General features: G+C 53.6%; 5 protein-coding genes across 5 annotated transcripts; 3 read left to right on the forward strand and 2 right to left on the reverse strand.

Moving 5' to 3' along the window:
- Positions 1-5,203: 5,203 nt before the first annotated feature.
- On the forward strand, positions 5,204-7,393 carry NCS54_00132500 (Hypothetical protein; the record flags this gene model as incomplete). The annotated part of the gene is made up of 5 exons (XM_053146954.1): positions 5,204-5,634; positions 5,702-5,753; positions 5,964-6,191; positions 6,238-6,332; positions 6,385-7,393. 5 exons carry the CDS (start codon positions 5,204-5,206, stop codon positions 7,391-7,393), a joined length of 1,815 nt encoding a protein of 604 aa, XP_053002929.1.
- A 461-nt stretch (positions 7,394-7,854) lies between these two features.
- Positions 7,855-8,888, forward strand: NCS54_00132600 (Hypothetical protein; the record flags this gene model as incomplete). The annotated part of the gene is made up of 2 exons (XM_053146955.1): positions 7,855-8,009; positions 8,069-8,888. The coding sequence occupies 2 exons, from the start codon at positions 7,855-7,857 to the stop codon at positions 8,886-8,888; spliced, it is 975 nt and encodes a 324-aa protein (XP_053002930.1).
- Positions 8,889-10,935: 2,047 nt separating this feature from the next.
- On the forward strand, positions 10,936-12,441 carry NCS54_00132700 (T-SNARE coiled-coil-like proteiny domain-containing protein; the record flags this gene model as incomplete). The annotated part of the gene is made up of 5 exons (XM_053146956.1): positions 10,936-10,941; positions 11,102-11,106; positions 11,172-11,296; positions 11,374-12,147; positions 12,203-12,441. The coding sequence occupies 5 exons, from the start codon at positions 10,936-10,938 to the stop codon at positions 12,439-12,441; spliced, it is 1,149 nt and encodes a 382-aa protein (XP_053002931.1).
- An 818-nt stretch (positions 12,442-13,259) lies between these two features.
- Positions 13,260-13,952, reverse strand: NCS54_00132800 (Hypothetical protein; the record flags this gene model as incomplete). Its single annotated transcript, XM_053146957.1, has 1 exon — positions 13,260-13,952. The coding sequence occupies one exon, from the start codon at positions 13,950-13,952 to the stop codon at positions 13,260-13,262; it is 693 nt and encodes a 230-aa protein (XP_053002932.1).
- Positions 13,953-15,329: 1,377 nt separating this feature from the next.
- On the reverse strand, positions 15,330-16,692 carry NCS54_00132900 (Chitinase; the record flags this gene model as incomplete). Its single annotated transcript, XM_053146958.1, has 4 exons — positions 15,330-15,419; positions 15,562-16,133; positions 16,210-16,441; positions 16,513-16,692. 4 exons carry the CDS (start codon positions 16,690-16,692, stop codon positions 15,330-15,332), a joined length of 1,074 nt encoding a protein of 357 aa, XP_053002933.1.
- Positions 16,693-18,411: the final 1,719 nt, after the last annotated feature.

Here is an 18,411-nt window from a genome sequence, read left to right on the forward strand (position 1 = left end):
TAGCAAGAAAGAAGGTGTTTATTAGAGAGAGCTGAGATAATAGAACCAACGGGTGGCAAAGCTAAAAAGGCACCCGGGGCCAGCAAACAGTGAAGAACCTTTTCAGAGGACGAGACCGAAAAGAAACAAAGCCGAGACTCGATCGGGAAGTACCCGCCCTACGCCCTTGTTAATGCGGCAGAGGGAAAAGAGAAGAGTCTTAGCAGCATCGAGACACGGCTACCACTAGTCTAGTAGCCTCTTTAGCACCGACAAGTGTCTTGTTCTTCCCTGCCGGCACCCGGTTCGAATTTGGGACCTGCGAACCGCGTCAGAGAATGTAGCATCACGAACGAAAAAGTGCCGTGTAAAGCTGTGAGTACATACGCGGGCGTTACGCACGTCATGCACGCACCATCAGTTGATCTGCTGCCCCTTGCCAAATGCAGCATTTCCTTCCTTTTGTTCCCTTGCCTTTTCCTTTTCCCTTGCCGCCTTGTCCGACAGGGGCGTAGGGGCGCTCCTGTGGTGACCTCCATCAGGTTGCTAGCTCAATTGAGGCCACTTGTGGCACTCCCGATTGTCCAGTGACGGGCCCTGTTCGTCGATAAAAGTTCAGCTCCAGGGTTCACTTTCTACTACCAGCCCGCCCGGTTCGGCCCATCCATTCCTATTTCTGACAGCTCTGTCTCGAAGATGTATCTATCATGGCGGCCTGAAGAGATTGCGCAGCAGAGACAAGACACGCAGCCGTGCCGATGCATGCGCCCAAGTCTACTGCAGGACCTCTGCTCGGCAGAACCATGCCCTCGAATCAAAGCCTGTTCTACAAGACACTCGGTGGTACAGAGACGCCTGGTCGATGGGTGGAGATGCCTTCCCGTTGCACCAACGCTTCCTCGTCGGTTCGGGACGGATCCATCTCTTCCCGGTCACCTGTTCTGTTCCCACCAACTCCAGCTCCGGCTTCGGGAGGATTCGTTGCGGAGTGTTACTCTCGAGTGACTTTGTGCGATGGATGGTGAAAAGGAAGGATCTGGAGACAAGCTAGAGACAATCTCGAGCCCTGAGATGGTCATCGTCCCTCTCGGAGATTTAACATGTTACGTACTGCAGTGGTAAGCTGCTCATGCCGCGATGATCATCTTCAGTCCTACATACGTCAGTGTCCACAGCCAACTTGCCTCGTCTCGTGCAGAATACTGCTATTGGATCCGCCAGCTTCGGATCCCCCATCCGAGCGTCTTTTCATCGAAGCGTCTCCAAAATTGTCAAGATTGATAAGGATCTGATAATGCATCAGGCGGACAAGCGATTGCGATTCCGGAAGGGTCTCTACGGAACGGATACTCAGATCGACGTTACCCCGGCAGGCTCCATCCATATCGAACCACGTTAATTTCGTCGCCCCAACAGTTATCCCGGCGGTTCTATGTATTCCGTTTACAAGCCCGTATTCGGCATTGTCGTGGCTCTGGCTTACATTTGACGTGCCTTGACTGAGCGGAGGAGACAGCAGCACACGATCCTGCCATGTAAAACGCCATTTCTGTAGGCCTAGCACTTGCTACAATGGAACCATCGTGTTCCCATGGCTGGAAGTAATACTGATGATATTCAGTGGTTTGTTTGCTGACACCCAAGACTCCCGGCTGGACAAACATGGGCATCAGCTGCATATTCACCAACCAAACGAACCGGTATGGCTGGTTGCAACACTACTCGTTGAATCTAGGCAGCCCGAGCTGGGTTTGTATAGGTACCTTGGCGCATATCGAATTGGGCCTCGATCTCGATCCATCACTTGTTGGATACCTGGGGTAGGCAGGTAATACCGAGTCACTTCTCCCCTCTGTCATTCTTTGCTTGTGCTCATAGGCACCCGGTTCCTTGCACCATCTCGCTACATCCAGCCACCGCTCAGAAACTCAGCCCCAGCCACTAATCATCTGCATGGCGGTATATCTTCTTCTTGATTCGACCATGTCCCTGCAAAGTGCAATTCACCAGTCCTTTGAGGATGCCTCACCCCAAGTCACGGACACGACAGGTCTAGTCCGCCTCGCTGAGGCATACCTTCCTGGGGAGACCCTCTCTCCGTCCAGGCTTCACCTCTGTTCCCTTTGATGGATTCGCTCACAGTCTTATCAACGCGCTCCGCTCATGAGTGACCGAAGGGTAAAGACTAATTGAACCGTCGGATTCATTTGGCCACTGGTATTGCTTCGCCATGTATGAGACATATCAGTGCTGGTGAATACGATCGCCCAGGGCGTCGAAAGCATGAATAAAGCCCTGCCCCCGGTTCTCAGCAAGCTCGAGAATCTTGAAGTCGTCGGGGATTCTCTATCAGAAAAGAAAATCCCGGCCAGGTTCATCAATGTTTCTTACCATAGGGTCAAGGACTTTGTTGGCCGAGCAGAGGACCTCATGACCTTGAAGCATCACTTGCTCGATAAACCACAAGGGGCCGAAGCTCGCTACGTCGCTCTCAGGGGTCTTCTAGGCCAAGGTAAGACATCTCTAGCAATAGAGTACTGTCGACGATACATGGATCAACCTTTCCTCTCACAATACCATTGATTGTAACCTGACTATTTGCGCCGACGAGATCCTCAGTCGCGGCGCTGGCAGGTTCCCCTTGACACTAGACGGTAAAGCTCAGGCTCTTTTTCGTCACCTTACCAACACCAACACCCCTTGGCTGGCGGTCTTTGACAATGTAGAAAAGCCTGAGATGATGCTAAAGATCAAGAGATGTTTCCCAGTGGCGCAAAATGCTTCTGTTCTGATCACCACTCGTCGGTAGAATACCCAGGACTCTGTTCAACTGGATGATCGGTCAACATCGAAAACATGGAAGAGGAAGATGCCATGGAGCTACTTCTGCAAGACTCAAAGAGTGGTGACACCAAGAACGTAGAGCCTCAGAGCAAGCTGGCGGTCCGCAGCATTGCCAGCCAGCTCTGGATGAACCCCTTGGCCATCGTCCAGGCAGGGCTGTACATCCATCGCTCACGCCTCGACTTTACGGCCTTTCTCGAAAGATGCAAGGACCAGTCTGAGATATTGTCAGACATATTGATAGCTACTGATTGCATCACGAATCTGGAAGGGCCCGAAATGGCACATGTTCTTTCGGTCTACACCACTTAGGACCTTTCCATCCGCCAGGTTAAGAATGCCAAAGGAGATGAACCTAGGGCGCATAAAGACGATTTGTTGAATATCATTGCCTTCAAGCCGTCTTCGAGTTTCTCGGAATCCCGTTTTGTGCAATTTTGCTCAGATATGCAACCTTTAGACACCAAAGACCAGGTGGCAGGTGACTTTCTCGCGGCTTGTCTCCCGGGATGGGATTCTCGAATCTTTGGCGATATTCTGACTGATCTTTATGACATTGGACTCGCATAGCAATATGATATTGGCAAGGACGGCTTCTATCATGGTGTGATGCATGGCATAGTTCAAGACGTGGCACATCTCCGTCTCGCACAGGCAGCTCGAAACGAGTACGAGAACTTACACCTGGATCTTGTATTCCATTCTGAACAACCAACGAGTGTTGCTGAGTCTTTCAAGAAAGACATATTCTATGAGACAACTGGAAACTGTCTGAATGATTTTGCTGAGTCTTGGGCGATGCCGCCGTGGGAGGAACAAGTTGGGCAACTCATCCTCGATATGGCCTCTTCAGAGATGGGATATGGCTTCCCTGAGCTTCGCGACAACCATGGTTTTGCGAGAGCGATAGAAGAACTCAACTCCGAGGCTGGCAAGTTTGCATAGGGACCCAGGGCTCCAGGAGCTGCTGAGAAGTTGGTGGACAAAATCAGGGAGGTGGCACAATTTGCCACAGGAGTCGATAAGACCGCCGATGCCTGGCATAAGGCTGTAGACAAGCCCAGAGTTTACACGACACCAAACTCATTGCTTCCCGAGGCGCTGCAATGGTTACTGCCAGTACTGAAACAGTCTGGCATCTTTGGCAAAAGGTTCATCTACCACGTTAAACTCTCGGTGAAATTCTTACTCTACAGGATTCGTGGCCGACCAGAGTCCATGGAGAACAGCTTTCAAAGGCAGCACTGGCCCTCGGCGTTCCAGAGCCCGTGCAGAGCGAGGTGACTCTTGACACAGCCAGGAGTTTGCCTATGCTTGGCAGGCCTTTCAAAATGATGGCTGTCACGAGACGGCCGATGCCATGCTCAAAGCCTACCTCGATCTTGGGAGGGCAGAAAACGAGGACTTGTTGTTTAGCTACATGCAATGAGCATTTATGGAACAAACTTGGCGTATCTCAATGGCAGAGGAAGAGATGCCCGGTCAACGCTGAGAGCTGCAGCTGGCGGCTTTGGAACGATCCGAGGGGCAAGGGACCTCAATATCCACCGCAAAATGAACCTAGCTACATGATCCCACCAAATAAGCCTTAGCAAAGAAGCTCTTGGAATAGTAACAGAGGCACTCAGAAGTATCCATGAACTGGGCGATGCTGCCCGGTTTTAGGAGTTGGCTAAAGAATCAAGACGTGGGTATTCTAAAGATGACTTTCTCTGGTGGTGAGATGATGAAGGACGCCTCCGTCGACCAGTAACCAATCATTTTTAGCGCCCTGGCAGCGGCTTTAGCGGCCCGCACCGCTGGGGCTTTCTAGCCGGACCCGTCCCGCGCGTGTACATGCCCATAAACGGCAGCCATGGCGCTTACTTCTATTCTATCTCATCTCTAACACTTCAATATCTGATCTCATCTTGATTTTTCTTCTTCCATTCAATGTCAAATACCCAAGATATTTCTCATCTCGTAAATAGGTACCTAAAACAATGGGCTATACGGGAGGCCTACCATTTCGCCGACACAGCCTGGTAGGCACCACACCATCTGCCGCGGCCCCCCGTTCACTTTGCCGCCCAGATTCATGCGGCCACCCGGCTACGTGCCATCTCCGTCCTCCCACAACTGGTTGGTCCGTGGCATGGAGTGGTACACTTGTTGGTTGTTCTTGTCTCGGAACTGGGCCCCCATGCTACGTAGGACTTGAGGTCATGAGTTCCCATCATGGGGGCTGTGTTGAAGATTCCTCCTCTTCTGCTTCAATCTGTGCTGCCTGTCTTGTTATTCTAGTTGTATAAAATTATTCTTCCATTTCTTTTGGGTCAGCTGTGTCGTTGTTTGCTATTGATTCACCGAATGAGCTCGTCGTCAGTCTCATGAAGCCGGCATGGAGACCGCCGCCAGTATAGTCGCCTTTGTCCAGGTAGGGACCGAAATCGCAAAATGTGTCATCAAGACCAAGAAGCTATGGGACCAAGCCCAGGAGCTCCCCGAAGATATCCAGGCCCTCATAATGCGCCTCCAGTGCTACCAGCCAATCTTTGACGCCATGCAACAACAGCTGCAACACGACGACTCCCTCTGCTCCGTGCAGAACGACTCGCTTGTTCAGACAAACCTGGACTGCTGCAAAATGTCTCTCAAGAACCTCCAGAGCACATCAGATGATCTTCTGTCCCAGCTGAACGCAAAAAAAGGTCTAAAACGGAAGCTGGCTGCCGTCAAGTTGGCACTCGGAAAGGATAACCTGGATCGGCTCAAGAACCGGCTAAGCGAGTCTATCGAGTTGCTCAAGTTGGCTATCATGGCCTGGGATATGTAAGTGAAAAGAAAAATCAAAAGTCACAAAATCATCATCATGTTGATACCTGACGCGTCGTTGAAGGGCGGTTGCGAAGCGGACTCGCGATCTCGTGTTCTCCAGGGTCACGACTGAGGTTCGCACACATGTTCAGATGGCACAACCGACAACGCAGTTGGCAATTGAAGCCAAGGAAGAAAGCAAACAGGACTAGGATGAAGCAGGAGTAAAGAAGGAACAGATAACAACCTCGACGCCAGCCGACTCAAAACTCGCCAAAAGATATTCCCCCTCGAAACTGGGTCGATTCGCGTTGGCATACACTACAACAACAGGCGCATGGCAGGCATACATTCAATGGCCAAGCTGGCTTTCACAATCCGTCTGCGAGATTCAATCTTCCCCAACACTCGGTGGCTGGACATACAACTACAGAATGTACAACATCATTTCCTCAAAATCTGAAATCATCAAAAGGATCAAGGTTGGGGATAAAGACGGGGTTCTGGAGCTTTTCAACTCACGAAAGGCATCACCGTTTGACAAGGATGATGAGGGCAATTCGCTACTATACGTATGTCAGCCCCAGGCTTAACGGAACATTGCTAATGATTTCACAGTACGCCGCCGATAACAAGCGTTTCGATCTTTGCCAGCTATTCCTTAGCCTGGGGCTCCAGAACGCTTTGCTGGACAGAGTCGGTGAATTGAAGGAGTGAGTGATGAAAGCTCGGTAATAGATCAAGCAGACGCTTACATAGATCTAGGAGCCCCTTAACACCCCTAGTTTTTAACCCGGATAGACACAACCCGGAGGTGGACTGGGTGAAGATCACCGACCTATTCTATTCTTACCTGGACGAACCAGAAACCAATATGATATTGCGACTCTTTGACTGTGGACGAGAATGGGCATACGGGGACGAATTTGCCATGGTCTTTCGGCAAAGATTCCTACCTAAGTTTTATACCGGTCCCTTGAGGCACCGTCTAGAGGCTTTTCGGCTGGGCTCTTTTCACATGGACTCAGCCGGTAGCCTCAACAGGCTCCTAGCCCAAGACAGACAGATCACAGGGTTTGATGTGAACCAATCGAGCCACGAGAAGCTCTCGCTGGTCCACTCAGCTGCCGTGGCAATGAGCATTAGGTTTGCGGATGAGGCCATCCCGCAGCGCAGAGGGGCGGCTCAGTGGCCTATTTACAGCGACGGTTGGAGCTCCCTGGTGAGGGAAGTGGCCTCAGTGGCTTCGGCAGATGATCTACACGTCGTTGAAACGGTGCGGCCGTGGGATGTCTATCATGTTCCCGTCTGGAAGGGCACACCGCTTATATCGGTGCTTGGAGGGGCGCTCTGCTACATCTCGCCTGACATATCATTCTTCTACTGGGACTCTGTGTTCCAGCAAGCGATCCAGGAGTGGGCTCTGAATCTACAAGAAAGCGGTGTGGACCTGGTCAAGTATGGAGAGCGGGAAGTGCAAGTGGTGAGAGAGCAGTTGCGTGGTGCACTTGATGCGGAAGCCATCGAGTCGTCAAGGAACAGCATCAGAGATGTCTTGCCAATGTCTTGCAAGACCACCAGAGTACGGCTGCGTGACGGGTTATGGAACCAGAACCACTGGGTTCCGATCCGACTGTTGGAGATTGAGACAGGACCAACACCTAGTGATTGGCGCGTAATATGGGCGCCCGAGTTTGAGTGGATGGCATGCCAGTTCTGGGAGTTGGTGGAGAAGGAAGATATCGTGATGCCCGGGTCTTGGGTTGACGTCTAGGTAACGTCGGGCAGGATAGTAGCGGAAAGTGTAATTGGCCATGTGCGAACAAACGAGAAAACACCCGATGATCTCTCATAAACAGATATCTATGTGTACTTATCATTACAAACCCAGGTACAACAAGAACGTTACGTAGATAGACAGGTACAGTAGCAATGCGTTTGGCGCCCGGAATACGCGCTCATGAACCACATCTCATGTTCCGAATCACCTCGTCCAACCATTGGGCGAGCATGTGGTCGTCATGCCATGCATCGGGCTACGGGTAAGCTGCATAGGTACCCCGCCGACGAGGCGGGGCAGGCGCGCGCAAGTGAGGTGACGGCACCGCCAGGTTATCAGGCAGGACTGCGACGTTGAAGCCTCACAACTTATTTAACGTTGACTTTTTCCAGCTCCAACATCTCCCGCTCATCATCTACACCCACTTAACTGGCTCTCGACTCACAAGCATCAAAATGCCCGGTACACGCCCAGCACAAAAGGCCGGCTCGTGGTATGAGGGGGATCCCCGTATCCTGAGACAGCAGCTTGAGAGCTACCTGGCGGCTGTTCCGGCGAGCGTCGACGGAGCTTCTGTGCCCATTCCCGGTGCAAGAATTGTCATTGCTCCGTGAGTTGGCCCCTCTGGAGAGTTCTGGGATCTCCTAGACTGACGACGCTGTGTGACAGTCACGCAGGATATGACTACTCCGGCCCATGTGCTGCCTGGGCATACAAGAGCCTTGATCTCAGCAAGGCCAAGCGTGTCTTCGTTCTGGGACCTTCACATACTTACTACCTCGAGGGATGCGCCGCCTCGACCTTTGACCAGTATGCAACTCCTTTCGGCGACCTGACTGTGGATCAAGCCACGGTGCAGAATGTCAAAGCCGCGGGGTCCCTGGACAACATGCCCAGGAGCAACGAGGTTAGCGAGCACTCGTTGGAGATGCATATGCCATACCTCTACCTCCGCTGCCAGCAGACGTTTGGCTCGCCAGACAAGTTTCCCACGATTGTACCCATCTTGGTTGGATCCGGTACCGGTCCGGAGGAGAAGGCCTTTGGCCAGATCTTGGTTCCCTACCTGAAGGACCCCGCGAATGCCTTCATCGTCAGCTCTGACTTCTGTCACTGGGGCAAGAACTTCAGCTATATGGTGTACTCGCCGTCCAACAGCCCCTCGGATCTCGTCAGGCTGCGCGCCTCTGATCCAGCACCCAAGGGTCCTCCGATCCACGAGACGATTCGGACGATTGACGAGGCAGCTATGGATGGTGTCAAGAGCGGCAGCCATGATGCTTTTCTCGCGACTCTGAAGCAAACCAAGAACACAGTCTGCGGGCGACACCCGATCGGGGTCATGATGGCAGCCCTGGAGTTGCTCAGCCGGGAGCCGCAGTATAAGGGCAAGGGCCTTTTCAACATTATTCAGTACGACCGGAGCAACCTGGTACAGCAACCTAATGACATGAGTGTCAGCTATGTGTCGGCGTACGCTGTGCTGTGAGCATGGTCATTGAGATATGCTGCTTTTGTATGAGATTCGGATGTTTTTGGGCGTGTTTGGGTTCTTTGGCGATTCGAGACGAGTGGTTGTGAAGAAGTCGGCGGAGTTTCTGTTTTTGGGATTGAAGCGGCGTCAAGACGTGGGATGAGTGAGATATGACATGAGGTTGAAATATGGTTCTAGAGTAATTGACGTCCAAATACTGTAATGCAATGCAGTGAAAGAGAGACGACCATGTGAACAGTTTTTGCCAAGCAGTTGAGGTGTGCCTGCGTGATCGGCGAGCAAACATCAGCGAGTCCGAGCCGTCGAATGCGAGGTGTCAGCTTATGATTTATTGAACGCCAGCATGCGGCTGAAGTCTCTGTGGCGGGTTGATGAGAGGGCAAGGGTGTGATGTGAGTGAGACGAATCCTGCCGTGGGTGGAGCTGACCAAAGTCCCCCAAGAGGGCATTTCTATTGCGAAATGCATGAACGTGGTAAGACGAAGCCGTTGATGACAGCGTTTGTGGACGAGTCTGGCGATCACACGGAGTAGAGTTCCGTATTTTCCTTATGAATCCGAAAATAACCTCGCAGAATCGCGAGCACCCTTGACACGAGCCCCACGCTGGGCGAAGCTTGGTTGAGGTCTGTTCCAGACCAACCCCGGTCAGTGCCAATCTCCAAAAAGGTGGCGTCCCTGGAGCTAAGAGCTGAGGGATTAGCGTGGGCTCGCAGGGCTTTTCCGTGTCAGCCTACATGCGGACGTAGGTTGGGTTCTTGGGGGCGCAGTACTGGTGGAGTTTGTTTCTGGTGTCAAGAATGAGGGTAGAATTTGTGGTAATGATGAACAAGGCCATGACGCTGCTGCTTCGTACGTAGCAAGATACAACATCAGACGTGTTACAGATGGCGAGGTTTGAACATCCATGGGATAAAGCAGCCGCGTGCAAATGTGAAACAGTGGAGAGGCCATCACCAATGAGAGGACCCTTGACAGCTAGTTGTTATTACTGGGGATCGTGGGACCCGACCCCTAAAAAGAAGCACAGCAAACCGTGCAGGCTCCATTGCTCTGCCGCCCAAGCTCATTAGCCTACGGACAGAGAGATCCATGCAGGGGCCCCTCCAATGGAGCGTCGCATGATTGATTCGAGCTGTAGCATTTGGGTACTGCCCTTCTCTCCAAGGGGCTGCTGGGTTGGGGCCTGGCGAGTTAATCTTGGAGCAGTAGCAGTCCGAGGAGGTTTGCGAGATTGCGACCATGACGGTCTGAGATTGGCATTGAGATAGAGCGAGCTACCTTGATTGAAGGCGTCAACTACGGGCTTTTAGATCAAATTGAGTAATTATTTTGCGAATTGCTCTGGCAAGATCTTCAGTGACTGCCAGGACAGCACTTGATGCATATTCATGGGTGACGATGCCTACGGACCATCTGCCCGTACGGACAACCGACTCGGTGGCTTTGATCCATCCCCAGGGCACCTAGCCGCTAAAAGAACCCACCTGCAGCCCAGTAGAGGCAGTGAGCAGCAGCTGGAGCGCCCAAGCGCCCGTCCCCCAGTGGCTGGACCATGGCGCGCCTCCAACTCAGTGGCCACTCCCATCCATGCCTGGCCTGTCCAGTCCATCTCACACCGTCTGTCTTCCCCATTCCCGTCTTTTGCCTCTTTCTTACTTTTCCTCATCCACGCCCTGTCTCTCTCGTTCCATCGCCCCCCCTTCTGTCTTCTTTTTTCCTTTTCTACCTTCCCTTACGCCCCCCTCCTTCAAAGTCTCGACCTTCGCTATTTTCTCTCTTATTCTCGAGTCGTTTTCTCCTTGCTGTGCGACGAGATCTCGGGCCCAGCCACCACCGAAGCTTTCCTTTCCCCTACAATATACCCAAAACCTACAATACGAGGAGGAAGGCGAAAAACACCACGCACCAGGTCAAAACCGCACGATTCGAGCTTAAAAGATCAAGCCCGACGACGACGAAACCTCCAAAGGGAGTTTATTCGATCTCCCGAAACAAATCCATTCACAGGTTTTGAGTAGAGCTCTGCTCAGTCGCCCACCATGAGTGTTAGTCTCGCCTCCTATTCTACCTGCCTCCTGCCCCGATCCCTTCAAGTGACTCCAACTACCGACGCGAATTGAGCACCGCAATTCAATTTTCGGGCATCTGATTACCTTGATCAATATAATTCTCCTTGATATCGATACTTGCTAACTTCCTTCGCAGTACGGGTCAGTTGTCGCATCCCACGCGTTCGATTTCGCCCCTCGACCCCCTTGCTGACGCACGTGAATAGATACGGAAGACAAAATCCCTACGACTCGCCCGACACGGGCTACAACACTCCTACCGGCGGTTATGGAAACAATGGCGGTTATGGAGGTGGGTACAACAGCCCTCCCGCGCAGAGTGGTTTTGGAGGTGAGATTGTGATGAACTGGATATGGGACTGGCCGTCGTCCGTCGTCCACAGCGCGCTGACACGACGCGATTCGTAGGCAACGTCGAGCTGGAGCCCCTCGCCCACAACGCCAGCTCCTTTGGCCATGGCGACCCCAACGCCATCCTGAACGAGTGCCGCGACATTGACCGCGGCATCGATACTGTCGAGAGGAACCTTGAGGAGCTCCGTCACATCCAGCAGCGAACACTCGATGACGCCGACAGCTCGGCATCGAGCGCCGCCAACCAGCAGCTCGATGCCCTCTCTGCCGACACCATGAGCCTTTACCGTGGCCTCACAGAACGTGTCCGCGTCGTCAAGTCCAACCCTGAGGCCCAGTCGGCAAAGAACAATCCCCACGTCACCCGTATCGACCGCCGCCTCAAGTCGGCTATCCAGCAGTACCAGCAGGTTGAGTCGCAGTTCCGAAAGCGCACCCAGGATCAGATGGCTCGGCAGTACCGTATTGTTCGCCCCGATGCCACCGAAGCTGAGGTTCAGGCTGCCGTCGAGGACACTACCGGTGGCCAGGTCTTCCAGCAAGCCCTCATGCAGAGCGACCGCCAGGGCCGCGCCCGCGCCGCTCTCAGCGCTGTCCAAGATCGTCACGCCGCCCTCGTCAAGATTGAGCAGCAGATGGTCGAGCTCGCCCAGCTGTTCCAGGACATGGACACCTTGGTCGTCCAGCAGGAGGTTGCCGTCACCCAGATTGAGCAGAAGGCCGAGGAGGTCGTCGAGAACCTTGATAAGGGTAACGAGGAGATTGGCGTCGCCGTCAACACGGCCCGCAAGACTCGCAAGAAGAAGTGGATCTGCCTGGGTATCTGTGGTGAGTATCAACGGTTTATGCAGCCCTGTCAACGGCCAGCTAACTTTATGTGTAGTGGCAATCATTGTCGTCATCGTTATTATCGTGCTCATCTACATCTTTGTCATCAAGGGCCAGAACAACGACAACAAGAAGCGAAGCCTTGTCGACGACATCAACCGCACTCTACCTGCCATCAGCGCCATCGGCCGGCGATCTCGCATCATGGGCCGAAGCGCAGACGACAGCGAAGCTACCGCCCTCCTTGACCAGCTCACCAAGGGGCGCATGCACCTCCCTTCAATCCCGAAATAGGCGCCCGGAGGATAAAAGGTTGACTCCCCAAAAGTATCTTGTTTGGGCGTGGCTGTTGTATAACCCAGCCTCCGCCCCGTGTTGCCATCTTGAGGATATATACGCATCTGAAGAGAGGAAACCGATTCTTGGCCTCGCGGCGATCCTTACCTGCTGCTTTTTCTTTGACTGTCTCTTGCGTATTCCCTGCCCGCGCCATGTTTTGTTGCTGCTGCTGCCACAGCCCGATAGCCTGTCCTCATATCTTGCTTGGTTTTTGTTGTTGAAAGGATACAAATCGGGCCTCTGCGTTGTTCTCTCTGTCGCCATTCTGGAGTTTTTTCTCTTTCGATTTGCATTAGTTAGGGGCGTTTATACAGTATATGAGCTTTTAATCAATCTTTTTGCTACGCCGTGTTTACTTTTCCTCCCTTGTCATTGTCGCAGTTTTAAAGACAACAGGGATTCGCATGATGAAAAGTCCAATTCATACACCGAAGCTTGAGCCTACTTTAGTTGATCCAAACATAGAGAGTCAAGATACTCGGGTGAAACAAATCCCATACGCCAAACCAATTTTACCCATACATCCATACATCCGTTCATTCATCTCTCTGAAGGTGCCTGGTCCACCTGATAATCCAATCGCATCCTCTTAGAAAACACTCGACTTCTTGTCGTTCATGCCTTGAGGCATCCTGTAGACTAAATAAGAGGCCTTCAAGCATAGTATGCCCAAGTGTCCATCCATAATGGGGCCAAACTGAAGCGTCTAACAGTTGTCGTGTGCACACACACTGAATACCCACAAAGGTATCAGATTCCGGTAGACGTCTCATTCAGTCCTTGGCCTTTTCCTTTCCCTTCTCGACGCTGTCATAGTCCACTATCGCCTCGTCGGGTGGACCCTCGTCTTCGTCTACTTGCTCTTCTTCATGTTGTTGTTGTCCTACTAGGGCGCGGCGCTTCTCTCCCTCGTCGACAACCTTCTTGAGCACACCCATGCGTCGTCGAAAGTCCTCGGCGAGCACGTCGACGTCTTCGCCACCGATGGCGCCGCTGCCGGAGCTAGGGAGACTATCGGGGCGCATCTCGACGGGTTCGCGCTCTACGCCTTCGACGCGGAGCATGAGGGCGCCCCCGTTACGGCCGTCGTCATCGCCTTCGCTCTGTTGTACAGCCACGTTGGATTTTGTGACGGCAAAGTCTGGTGTCAAGCTCGCAGCCCAAGAGACAGCCCATCGACTCGAGTCTCCCTCGGGAGCAGGCACGAGGTCCACGACGAGGGCGCGGTCGACGGCAGGACTCGCCAGGACAGAAGGGTCGTCGTCGGAGAAGAGGTAGTGGATGCGGGGGTGGACGGTGGTGTTTGTGGTAGAGTTGGTCAGGAGTGCAAAGAGCGGCTCGAACGGAGGCATCGGGGGCTCAAGCGGGGCTTCATCGTCGGGCTGTTGCTCGTGGAGGAGCTCGGCGGCGGGAGCGAGCCCGGAGGCCGCAATCGGTGGGGACGGATCCCTATCGGTGCCGGACATGGTGGTGAGGAGGAGTGTGTGTTGAGTGACTGAACGACGGTTGCCGCTCTGTGGGCATCTTTATGCGACCAAGTACCCGTCTGCTGTCAGGCAACGTGTCGAGATGTTGAGAAGGTGACAAAAGCTAATGTTGCTGTTGAAGCTTCCAGAGAGTATTGATGTCCTAGGTAGGCAGCATGACGGAAGTAAGCTCCAGCCTTATCTTATCGCACGTGGATGATGCCCCATGCGGCCAAAAAAACAGCTGCAGGTTCCGGAAAGGTTATATGGTGTTGTTAGGTCAATTGTAAGGTAATCTTTATGTCGCATGCCGCTTTTACGCATTTCAAGTATCGTGACTTGGCATGTGACGAGTACCTATACACAAACAAAGACACCATCTTACACACGACCCCATGCATCTCAACGGAACACCTATTTTAGGAAACCCATCCATCGCCCATCCTCACCAAAGATCCAGACCAACACCAGACACACGGGAACCGGGAAACCCAAAACGGTCTCTCTTTTCTGGCGTCTGCTCGCATTGGATAGCTCCAAAAGACCCCAATCCCTCGTGGGGGCCATGCGCCGTTGCAACCCACACCCACTTGAACGTCTCATCCACCACTCCCATCGTGTCGTTGCCCAACAAGGCTTCCCTGCCTGCCTGACTTGTTCAACCGCCGATCCAGCTGGACGGCCGACTCGAGCGACCACCAGTTGACGCGGCGCTTCCTCTGTTCGGACGGCTATCGCGTCTCGTTATACCCTGGCATGTCCCGTTTGCCCGATGTCTCGATCCCCCTAGTGACGCATTGCAATCCTGACCAACAGACACGAGACCCGTCGCCATGAATCATGAGAGTAAGCTGTTGTTGGAAGGATAACCAGGTTGGCAGTGAACCATCCGTGTCCAGGAGGGAGTCAAGCATCCAGTGCTTGCCTCCCACCCCAGCTGCCTGGAAGAAACGCCAACCCCCCGTCTATTGAGTCTATAACAATCCTGTCCGTCATGCCCATGCCCATGATATCCCTCTCCCATTTTCGCGGCTCTTGCCAGAAGAAACAACGTGTGCCGACCCATCCCTGTAAGGCGTTCATGATAGTAAACCAACCAAGTTTTCCCAAGCAACAAAGGAGAAAAGGAAACCGTAAAAGACAAAAGAAAAGAATAAGAAGAAAAGAAACGCCAGCAAATGCCACTTCTGATGCTGTTGATGGATGATGATGAAACGCCGTCTCGCACCGTCTAGTATGCAGAAAGCAGGCTGTGATCAAACAGCCCGCGAGACAAGGACATTGAACCGTCACGTCGTACCAGGGATAGCCATCACAGCTCCCTCAAATCATGAGGTTGAGAGCTCCCTCCCTTCACGATGGCAGAGCCCCCTCTCTTTACGAAGAGTGCAAGGCGCGGAAGCCAGCCGCAATTAGGCTCCTCGACTTTTCTTTGGCGTCGGCCGGGCCGTTCCAGTAAAAGAGACCCTAGATGCCGCAGTTAGCGATCTGGTAACCACAACTACTACCCAAGTACCCGGCTTGCACCCCGACGTGGGGGAGAGACACGTCGGTGGTTCGTCCAAGACAAATGCAAGACACCGAGAACAACAACCACTGGTCGACTTACCCCTAGTCCCTTTTGCTTGCAAAATCCAGCCTTGATCTTGACCGTGTCCGGGTTGTCGTACGTCACGAAGCCACCGTCTGCGCCCACGCACTGCGCTGCCACATGGCGCTTGTCGACAACCTCCTTGCAGCCCTTGCGTGGGAGCTGGCTGTACTCAAAGGTGCCATCCTCAGCGCCTCCGACGCCCTTGAACTTGTGCCCAGCCCCCGAGCAGTGGAGAAAGCTTCGCCCAAATGTCGGGATGCCCAGCAGGATCTTCTTTGGCGGGAATCCCTTGGACATGAGATACGAAACCCCCGCTGATCCCGAGGTCTCCTCTTTGTTCATGGCGTACAGCTGCGAGTGGTGGCCTGCCTTTGGCGTCCAGCTGCCAAAGAAGTCGTATGCCATCAGGTTGATGAAATCCAGGTACTCGGTCACCAGCTTCAGGTCGAGAAACTGCAGGATGGCCTTGTTGGCGGGCAGCGCCGCCGTGAGAATGTAGTGCTCCTCAGGCAGGTGAATACGGATGGCCGCCAGCAGCGCGAGAAAGTCGTAACCTTGCTGCGCATCGCACGGGTATTCCCAGGCAACTATCACGGGTGACACGGTCAGCATCTCGTCCGCAGCAAGACGAAGACCCAAGATATTGTCTCAACTGCCACTTACTGTCGATTCCGTCCAGGCCAGAGGCTTCAACAAGGCCCCTCGCTGACCGGGCAAAGTTGTCACGCAGCAGCGTGTTAGAGGCCACCAGGGGGAAAACCTCTGACGAATTGCCGCCTCCAACAGACAAAACCACTCGAAGGTGAGGATGCTTCTGTTTGAGATGCATCAGGGAGCCCAGCCCGCCTTGTACACCGTCGACAGGCGCTCCAGCATCCGCCCACTCATCACTCAGCTAGAGCAGGGGCCCGAGTCAGTACCGATCTTCGGCCGCCCGGGCACATGATGATGATGGGCGAAACTTACAAAAACACCACCATCGGCTGAAACACTGGCATACGCATAGTAAACATGGTTAATGCAGCTGTAGTTGAGCATCCCCGGTGTGTCGCCCTGGTATATCCTGTAGTTGGGGAAGTAGACGGCGTTGGTGAACATGACATTGGACATGCTCGACGCGATCCGCGACTTGCGAGAAGAACTCATGATGGGCGACTAAAGAGGCGAAATATGGGAAAACAAAGGCGATAGACGTTCAAGCAGCGAGTGAATGACCCGGGATAGAGTCTGCAAAGATCGAATTGTGTGAGGATGTGTCTTGTCTTTTAATGCTGCGCGAAATGGTCATGCTCCAACAACCAGCCCGATGGCTTAGAGCTTCAAGGTCAAGGAAGTAGAATTGATGAGTTGGAGAAGACTGTTAGGCACCAAACGAGGCCGAGGAGCATCATGGCTGCGGTCAAGAAGGATTGGTCGACTATATAATGCTCAATGGATGGAGGGATGGATGGACGGCGGCCAGCTCATAACGAGCGAACAAGCCCGTCCGGGCAGAGGATCGAGGGCCGGCCTGGGCTGGGCAGGGCGGCTGATGCTGGTGGAGCAGGGTCCCGTCCGGTATCCAAATTACGGGAGGGTCCAGGATACGGCGAAACCATCCATGATGCATGACATAATTGCGGGGAGTCGTTCAGAAATGTATGGATGATGAGACTTGTGCAGTCGTCGACAGTAAAGCAAAGCAAAGCAAAGCTGAGCGAGCCTTCAAGGGTCCTGTCCTCTGTCCGTCGGACCGCCTTGCTGATGGCTGTCATTAGTCCGTCTCTCCCAATCATTGAGCCTGGAACCAGCCTCGGGCCAGCCTTGGACCACGCCAATTTGGTCATGGTAAACCTCAGTAATCCATCCATCGCCAAATGACAACAACCCCATGGCCCTTGGCAGGCCAGTGCTGTGCTGGACAGAAGCGGGACATCCGGGCGAGGCCGCTTTCTCTCGTTTCTTCTTTCCCTCGCGTAAAGAGCTCAAGAACCCTGCCCTGCCCTGCCCTGCCCTGCCTGTCTGTCCGCGTCACGTCCCTCATTGAGGACAGGACGCCCGAGGCACCAGAGGAGCTGTCCCTCGGCCGTGCTTGTTGGTGGTTGAAGCGAAGCATTGATAATGACTGACACTGACACTTGACAGAGACAAGCCGCGGCCTCCCCGGACCACGATACAGCCCTGTCGTAAAAAGGGTAGAAGGGAAAAAAAAAAAGATGAAACGCAATGACAGGCCAGCAAGACGAGACACGTACAGTACATCTGTGCGTGCCCTTGAGCATTGCCTTGCCCACCGAGAACCCAGCCGAGCAGACGCCGTTCCGTCCTTGGGAGATGAGTCCTCTCTTCGGTGCGCGCCTTTGTGAGCGTGAGTGCGTGCGTGCGTACGTACGTGCGGCTATGGCTACGGGACAGCGGGGTGACTCGTGCACGAGTCTCCCCCGTATAAGTCGCCGAATCCGACTGGCTCTGGAGTTTGGTTTGAAGAAGGCATTGTCGTGAGCCACCAGGGCTCGAACCGGGACCGCAGCAGGATCAGAGCGAGTGATCCTGCTGAAGAATCGGCGTGATCCAAGGGGTGAAACAGTCTCAGCCAAGATGGGACTTGTTCTCAGCAGCATTAGTGTTGGCTGTCCTCGATGTCTCAACCTCCATCTTGGGGACCGGGACAATCCACGACGGTCGAGGACATCAAGGACAATCCCAGGCGTCTAGGTTCCCTCCCCGGGGTGAGGGGCCTGTTGTGCCAGAATCGCCGAGCCAGGTCCAACAGAACAGCCTCCGATAAGGGCGTCGACAGCCGTGCGGCTCCACGGATTCGCCCTGCCATCGAAGTTCTGGAAGGTCGACGAACACTTGGAACGCACTAAATGGTGAGATTGGCTC

The sequence above is a fragment of the Fusarium falciforme genome, chromosome 1 (assembly GCF_026873545.1).
Source record: "Fusarium falciforme chromosome 1, complete sequence".
Lineage (NCBI taxonomy): Eukaryota > Fungi > Ascomycota > Sordariomycetes > Hypocreales > Nectriaceae > Fusarium > Fusarium falciforme.